Here is a 9,122-nt window from a genome sequence, read left to right as displayed (position 1 = left end):
AGAAACTAGTCTCAAAGTTACTAAAAATACATGTGTGTGGTTTGTCAAATTAAATTATCAATCATGAATCAAGCATAATTTGTCATTCCTTTTCAGTGGACATGTTTCTCTTTAGGCTATAACATGTTTACAGTGCACTTTATGTAGTATAAAGAAAATTTTTGAAATTCGTAATTCAGAACTTGTATACAAGTCAGAAAGTTCTGTAAATTGTAGAGGTATAGAAAGTCTATGGAAGTTTCTAGAAGACTGTTAATACATGACTGTTGTCTTCTAAGAATGTGTTCAAACTGCTAAACCTGCTGATTGAACTGTTTTACAGGAGTTTCTGAGAGACATCTTCAATCTTCTGTTCTTGCTGCCAAGTTTGAAAGATAGACAACAGCCAAAGTGCAAGTCACATTCTTCAAGGGCTGCTGCGTATGACTTGTTGGTAGAAATGGTAAAGGGGTCTGTGGAAAATTATAGGCTGCTCCACAACTGGGTTATGGCACAACATATGCAGTGTAAGAGAACCTTTATTCATATATAGCTTTTGAGTATTTTGTGGAAAACTAGTCCATTTGCATTTTCTGTTCGTTTTGGTTTTGTTTTGAATTTTCAGATTTCTAAAGTTCAGTAAAGAAACTGGAAGTGCACTTATAATATGGACTCCCATTCTGAAGACTATGTGTTCATGATGGGGATGGCTAGCCACCATTGTGAACAGTGCTGCAATCGTGGAGTTTCCATTTCCTCTTGAAATACATCATGAAATACGTCTGCATTTAATGACTTTCTAAAATAAATGATCTCTTAAGAATGCATAGGTAGAAACAGGCAGAGGAAGAGGTGACGCAGAATATTTTTAGACTTAAACTGCACAGTCTCACTTTCCAGACATTGTTGCCACTAACACTGCTCTTAAAATTCCACTTTGTAGCTCTACTACTTATCCGCCCTCACTTATGGTAGTGTCACAGAGCAGATGCAGGCATCTTCTGCTCACCTAGCAAATGAGTGGATTTAATTGCATGTATAACTTTCAGATCATCTGTTCTTAAATATGGGTTATTTAAAGTATGTGGTCCTGATAAATGACACTAACACGTAGATAACATTGTTAGAATGGATTTTACATGTTTCATTGGCTTGTGCTGGTTTTTAATTTCTGTTTTCCCTTTCTAACATAAAGAAACACGGTATGTTTATATGTAAAGCAAAGTATATAAATGCCATGGAGGTACTGTAGATATATTGGGTATTAACAGCACTGTCATGTTTTTAGAGTCTCTAATATCTTTGTAGTTGACTTTCGGTCTGTACCCAGATGTCTGCATACAGTGCTAATACAGTTTTGTTGCGCCTCTTGGCTTTTGTGCTTCCTGTGTTTTGGAAACTCAATTCCTATGTATAATGTGTAAATGGCCAAAATTTGAAGTTAGTTAATATTTTATCTTTGATTTGCAAATTCTCATTATGCATTTTTAGCTTCACAGGTTTCCTTTCACATGCCCAGTTTAAATTCCTGTAACCTGAGGATCTGTAATTTATTATAATCTATGGAATTGATTTAGTGCCTTACAGTTCAGGAAGCAAAAGAGAAATCTGATCATAATGTTTTGTGTTCTATACTCATATGCCTGGGGCCTTCTAAAAAGCCTCCAAAGTCTGCTATGATCTGGGAAAATATTCTGAGAAATACATTTTATGAAAATATTGGATATTTCTGTTTGCTGTTCTGCTGCTGCTGAGGTTGTCTATATCTCTCCAGGTGCAATCATTCATTTTTTACAGTTGGTATTTTTCTCGCTTCAAATCCCAGTAACTGCTAGGTGCTAAAGTTTTCTGTAACATTTTCCACAGTTGTTACTTTCTTCCAGATACTCTTCTCTCGATTGTTCCTTCCTGAGTTCTCCAAAGCCATCTGCTCTGTGCTCCTACTCCGTATTCAGTGTATCTGTTTCATGAATGTTAATTTCATTACAACTGGCAGAGTGCCATTGTCTCTTTCTGATGTGCAATTGACACAGGACTTCTGATACCTCATTTGTTTCAAGTCTTGTTACTCCATTGATGTGATCCAAAGATTCTTAAAACTGGATTTTTCCACTTGGCTTATCTCTGTAATCTTCTTAGTCTTTAAAAATCTCGTAGTCTTAGGCCTGTCTCTCCGTTCTTCTTAAGAGAAATGTTAAGGAAAATATAAATTTCCATCCTGTCTTTGGTTTTAGTGTTTTAGTTTTGTGGTTCACTGGAGAAATTTTTGATCCTGCCACTTGTACCGTTGTCCTCTAGTCTCACCAATTGAAGTCTCTGCTATGCTACTGTTTTTTCTCCCGCTCCTAACTGATTGAAGCCAGGATGCTCTTAAGAGATGGCAGCAAAAGAAAGCAAAATTTTCAAAAAGAAAACATCTTATTAAAGGAAATCCTTGGGACAGAAAAAAAAATATTTTAGGGTTCTGATTAAAAATGCTGTTGCTAAGACTCTATTCTAGCAGAACTCTATTCATATTAAAATGTACAACTGTATACTGTTCTTCAGACTTATACTAGTATGAATAACGCAAAGTAGTTGTAGTAAAGTTTTAACTGCAGCAGCATTTTTCTTTAATATTTCCACTAATGTAGGTCCCTTCATTGATGGATAGAGGAAGAGAATTATTGCTTGCTTTTTTCTGCTTCGCAGATAACAGTGGGTTTTTTAACTGAAGACACAGGGAAGCCTTGGTGCATTTTCAGCAAGTGGTAATTAAGAAGTGAACTACTAAGTAGCTGATCAGCTGACTTTTCTCCTCCCTTTTCTCAACAGGGAGGGCTTACAATTAATGCAGACTCTGATCTTACTGAAGAGGGGATTTAGATACCCTCTGGTTGTTCATAACATTTCCTGCAGTGTTTTGGAGTTTTGCCTTCTTTAAAGGCCAAGACTAATAAAAACATTCTGTTCAAAGGAGGGAAACAAGACCAGCTGCACTGCTTTCCGGGAAGTTTAAGATAGTGTCTGATATTATGTTTGGAGCAGAAGCATGTTGGGAATATAGAGAAATGCACAGTCATTTGAAGAGGAAGAAATTCAGTTTTATTTTGCTTAAAATACGATGTGAATATTGCAGGTTTGGTTACAAGTTTCCCTATTTCTTCCTGAGAAAAGGCTGTTTTCTATAATGACAGTGAGAAATAAAGAAGAGAGACATAAAGGAGGCACAAATTTACCTTTCTAGTTAAGATCCATATGGAAGAAGGAAAGCTTTTATTACCAAAAATGAAGACAGTTGCTTAAAAATCCCAGGGTGGAGAAAATAGGATCTTCCTAAGAAATTCCTTGTCAGATTTCTGAAAGCCCTGTGTCAGAATGGAGTTGGAGGAAGATAGTCCCAACAGTTCTCATGAAGTATAAAGAAGCCCTCTGATTTCTTTGTAATTGCAACTTGATGAGCTATGAGCACGGTGATAGATGCTGAGTCCTGCCATCAGAAAGGGTGAATTAAGATGTTGCAATTTAAGGATTTCAGTTAAAGGAGGGAATTTTGTGATGTTCTGTCACGCTAAGTACTTTCTTTAGGAGGTTAAACATGGAGGAGAGCTTTGTTTCAACTGGCCTATCAGCCCAATTTAACCAGGTAACATAAGGTCATGCTACTGAGATTTGTTGAAACAGGAGAATTAAAACTCCTTCTCTACTTGAAGCTGTGGTTGTTTTGATGCCAATGCCAAAAGGAAGATTACAACAATTATTTGTTGTGCAACAGAACGTCTTGTGGGTCTGGTCTCTGAAGATGCGAGGATCTGTTCAGAGGATGCTAAATAGTTTCCTGAATTTATAGCTGGTAGTATGAATTGAGAAGAATCCTTAATGAGCCTTTAATCTTTAACAAAATAATTAAGGATTTAAAATTCAAATCTTGAGTGCACATAGCTTTTGTGAATTGTAAAATAAATCCAGACTACATTTTTGCCGTTTTTCTATATATCTGAGCATATACTTCAGTAGATGTAGGACACTCTACCTTTTTGGAGAATGATATCCTTAGAGATGAATAGCAAAGCTAGATGCATTGCAAGTTTTTGTGTCAAACGTCTTGCATACCAAAGAAGACAGGCTGTGGTGAATTTCTTTGTACACTGGAGTAGTTCCCCTGTAATTCAGTGCTTGTGTCATCTAGTTGCCTTTGCAGCTTGAATGATTAGTTCCCCATCCCAGTCCCCTGCGTGGGATGCTAGGAAGAGAAGCCTGTCGGTGTCCAGAAGCAGTACTAATCACTTACAAATGGTTTGTCTAGTCTGGTTACCATCTTGACTGGCAGATGAGGAGGACTTTCCCATTCTTCCCGTTTCTTGGCAGCCATATCAGAACAAGACTTATTAAGAAGAGTCTGTCAGACTTGCCTAACTTGTCTAGTGCCATGCTGTGTAAGAAATAGATTGCTACATCTGGTATGAAATATAGAGGAATAGAAAACTTACAGAAAAAGAAAATGTCTTTTCAATCTGATTCTCTAGGCAATTCACTTTTTGCTGACTCCTATTTTTCTTGTAGATTGCAGGTTTCTTTGGTATATATGGCTTTGCAGCGCGGTAAAAACCATTCCTTTTCTTCCTATAAAAACTATTCCCAAGTTTATTCAAGCTTGTATGTAGCCAACCACTTTATTTCATTGCAGTTGTGTCTTGTCTCTGATAAGCATCTATCTGTCTTTTGTACTGGTCAAAAAGATCTTTTGCTAGCCTGGCATCCATTATAGTAGATGTCGTTCTGAAACCATTGTCTCTTCGGAAAAGAAAGGTTTCGCATCATGTGTGGTTATCTCTGATACCAAGTCCGTGTTTTGTGATGTGAAGCAAAGGCTTCCTAAATTGAGTCGCTGGGTGCAGAGACTCTGCTTTGCTTTCTTTCAGTATGACATAGGGGTGTATAGGAATGGGTAGTAGAAATGATGAGTAATTTTTGTGCTGGGGGAATGACTGGTGTATGTTTGGGAACTTGTAAGTGTTGTGTGTTACCAGTTAAGTACGTTCTCAGTGGTTCAGGCAGTGCAAGTGTTGTGAGAGCTACGATTGGCTTGTATTATAAAAAAAACCCTTTCTCATGTATAAAAAATGCATAGCAGCCCATGTTTAGAACTTACTTTATTTATTATTAGAACTTGTGTTTATGTCTTTGTAAATTGTACTTTGAATTGATTTTTTTTTTCTGCATGTGACTTACTTTTTCCAGCTTCCCACGCACCTTACAAGTGGGATTATTGGCCACATGATGACGTTCGCGCTGAATGTAGATTTGTGGGTCTAACTAATCTTGGAGCAACATGTTACTTGGCATCCACTATTCAGCAACTGTACATGATACCAGAAGCCAGACAAGCAATCTTTACTGCAAAGGTATGCTTTAGGGTCTTATGTTCCTTGTGTGGGTTTTAGTAGAAGTTTAAATGTAAAATCAGTGCAAATGCTAATAGACTTACTTTTAAGACTTATTTCGTGATAAAGAATATTTCTTCAGGAGTTTAGTTTGCATTTTGTTCAGTTGGGTTCTTTTGCTGATACGTAAAGTGAAGAGGGTTTGGGGTTTTTTTAGTATATTTGTAATGCAGTAGGTTCTTAAGGTGGCATTGTAATAAAACAAGTTCTCAAACTCCTATTTCTGTTGCTATCAACTAGATTTATTCAGGTTTGGTTTTACCGAATTGTTTGTTGTTTCTTAACTGCTAGTTTGTCATTTTGTTAAAATAAATGTCATTCTTCTTGAATGTTTATGAAGTCCCAGAGCATGTGTCTCATGCTACCAGAAGTACAGCAAGTCCTGTAAATTACTATACATTGCTTAACTTCCAGAAATACTGTGATACTATTTCTAACTATTTGTTGTAAAGGAGAGAGCTTTGTTTTGGTCCCTGACATCAACAGGGCATATATAATGTGTGAAACACCCTAGCTGGCAGTGACCGCATCACTTTTTGTTATTAAATCATTGGTAGTTGTCACTTAACTCCATCTAGAAATAGCCATTTATAAATAAAAAGTGAAAGAGGGAAGCTGCTGGTCTGCACATGAAATGTTTTATATAGAGGGTTGATGAGAACTCCTACAACATCTATGAATTGAAAAAAAACTATTCCAAAATTACTAGTCTTTTGTAATACCTTCCCAAAAGTTCCTAGCTGCAGTAAATTTTTAGGAAATAGTTACTTTTTGACTTAGGTTTAATGTTGACATGCTGAAAGATGATTAGGTAGTGCTTTATATATGAGTGTGAAATAGCGTGCTGTTTGTTCTTATACACAATCATTTTTCGTAATTGTCCATAGTAAAGTGGTTGTTTTTTTACTTTAAAAGATGATTGCTTCACCTTTTTAAGGGCTGGGTTTGGAAAGTTATAAGCACAAAGATAAAGTCTTCTTTTATGAATTTCTTTTAGTATTCAGAAGATATGAAACACAAGACCACTCTACTAGAACTCCAGAAAATGTTTACATACTTAATGGTAGGTGTGAAAGAGGATATTTTATGAAGTATCCTATTTTTTTAGGGGGGGGGAAAAAGGCAAGAAAAAGGTAGTTACCATTCTATATATAAATTCTTGGCAGCTTAAGTCCATTGTGCCTGAGTTTTGTAAATGAGTGTCTTAACTGAAATAGTTTTTAGCCACTTTAAAGCTGTTATTCAGCAAATCAGTTAAGCAAACATTGGCATAATAGTTTTCATGAAGAGGCAGTGTAAATCCTTATCTAAGGTAGGGTTTAGCATTGGGAATTAACTATAATGAGTAAGCACCAGCTCTCAAACGTTAGTGATTGTCTACTGCGTTCTTAAAAAATGTTTGTGAAGTGAATAGATGGGAATGTCAGGCTCAGGTGCCACAGTCTGAGAGTCCTTCCTTTATTTAAACATTTTACCCCCAGCACCTTAAGAGACAGGTGAAAACGGGATGTTTGCCATAGCTATGGGACTTCAGTTACAAGTGAATTACAAGTATGAAAATCAAGTCTGCTTTTTAGTTACAGTCCTAGAGTAGCTGGGTATCAGGGCTGTGCCCTGTATGGACACCCTGTGCGCTCCTATTGCTACGTCTCTGAGTGGACCAGGAGCTCCCTGGCCAGGCGTCTCCTTGGATGCAATAATGGAGCAGCTTGAGACAATGGACTGATTTGAACCTTGGTCTGTACCTTCTCAATGAAGTATTTGACTGATTGTTACAAAAGCCCTCCAGCTGGGAATTTGAGACAGTTCTACTATTGCCTCTGCTTTGTCTAGTCCAATTTCCAGCTTGACTTTTGTAAACGGTTGATGGAAACTGTTCCTGTAGAAATGACCACGTAGGACAGTCTTTTCTGTGGATTTAAGATATTTGAGAGATACTTCATATGTAGTTAAGGTGAATAAGTAGTAATGAATTACACAGATGCTGGGGAGGTCACATAGGACTGTTGGATTATAAGAATTTATAATTCTGGATTACAAGAATTTAACAGAATGGTGATTTGAGGAGTCTCTTCAGGTCTAACTGAAGATGCAACTGCAAGGACCATAGCCACAGGCTTCCATCACCACCAAACACACCTACTGGCTGTCCTGTTAGAATGTTTTGATTCCATATGTAAGCACCATGCCAAGATCCCAATAAATTATATTTTCTTTTTAACAAACACTCTGCCATGAGTGTTTAACACCACTGTCATTTGTCCTGTTTCACGTGGACCTTGATGTAAAGGGTTCTGAGCTTGGGTCTTCGTTTAATCATGGAACGATTTGTTTGCCCCAGTTTCCCTGGTAATAAAATTAAATACATTGGGTTTGTTCATTGCATTTTCCTTGCTCCAATATTTTAAAGGTTAATCTGTTGAAATAAAGTGTTAAAAAGCAACTAGCAATTTTGAAATTTCAGAACCAAACAAAATTGAGGCAGTTCACAGGCATTCGGTTATGTTAAAATAGTGAAACATTTCTGAAAGAATGAAAAAAGAAAACTGAGGAGAGCTGAGTGTTTGTGTTCTTGGCACTGGCTTTTGTGAAAGAAATTCCTAACCACTTTGAAGACAAATACAGGAAAGGAATTTAGGCATATAGTGCCTGCCATGTGTCATAAGAAAGATAAATCTAGGTATTCACATAAGCGTGAAATGATATAGGAACATAAAATCATATGTAGATTTACCATTGTTAAAATCTTGAAGAAAGTCTTTATTCCAGAAAAGGTAATATTTACAGGAAGCACTGTCTTGCCATGCATCCTTAAAGAAAAACAGTATGAATATTGTTGTTCACAAGAACAAAGTTCCTTCTGCTGTAAATAAGTTCTGCATTCCCCGTGTGCAAGGCAGTGGAATGAGGGATGTATTCTAAAGAATTGCTTTATACTGCATATTCTTTTCTCTGACTGAACATACGCAGTTGAGAACTTGATGCTACAGTTTTATACCATAGAGAAGTCTAAATGAGAGTTAAGCGCTTTCAAGATCTAAGTCAATGTCCAGAAATACATAAATGCAGGCTAATGTCCCTCATATTATATTTTCTATCTAAACAGATATACAGAAACTGGATGTGTCACATTTTCAGCCAAGTTCTTTGGCTTTACTGTAATGATTCAATTTATTAAATATTATTTAATAATATTTTTCTAATGATATTTTAATAATGAATATCATAATGATGATGATTAGTTTAAAACTGCTTTACATTTCATCAGAAGCATTTAAGCATGTAAATAACTTTGCCTTATAGGCGTGTGGAGATATTGTATGTAAAAGTATGTCCTTTTTTAAATAGACATTTGTATATATATGTTTGGTGTATCTGCGTAACTTTGAAATGTAAGGATTTATGTTGATTTGATTTGCTTGATTTATTTATTTATTTATTTATTTTTACCTAAAGGAAAGTGAATGTAAAGCATACAATCCAAGGCCTTTCTGTAAAACCTATACCATGGATAAGCAGCCACTGAACACTGGAGAGCAGAAAGATATGACTGAATTCTTCACTGACCTAATAACAAAAATAGAAGAAATGTCTCCAGAACTGGTGAGTTATCAAGAGGGAGCAAAAGGGAGCTTGAAAACTTATGGTTTTGCTCAGATTTCCTTGACAGAGTTTATTAATTCCTTCACAGAAAAATACAGTGAAAAGTTTGTTTGGAGG

The 9,122-nt window shown here is 36.3% G+C and overlaps 1 protein-coding gene across 1 annotated transcript in view; it reads left to right on the top strand.

Moving 5' to 3' along the window:
• The window catches only part of USP34 (ubiquitin specific peptidase 34), a 122,010-nt gene that overhangs the window by 76,798 nt on the left and 36,090 nt on the right, over window positions 1-9,122 (top strand). Inside the window, 5 exon segments of the mRNA XM_009886078.1 lie at window positions 323-506; window positions 5,200-5,363; window positions 6,400-6,465; window positions 8,859-9,005; window positions 9,094-9,122. Coding sequence (XP_009884380.1) covers window positions 323-506; window positions 5,200-5,363; window positions 6,400-6,465; window positions 8,859-9,005; window positions 9,094-9,122 — 590 coding nt within the window.

This window comes from Charadrius vociferus, unplaced genomic scaffold (genome assembly GCF_000708025.1).
Source record: "Charadrius vociferus isolate BGI_N301 unplaced genomic scaffold, ASM70802v2 scaffold455, whole genome shotgun sequence".
Lineage (NCBI taxonomy): Eukaryota > Metazoa > Chordata > Aves > Charadriiformes > Charadriidae > Charadrius > Charadrius vociferus.
Note: the sequence above shows the minus strand (reverse complement) of the source record. Positions and strands in the feature narration are given on the sequence as shown.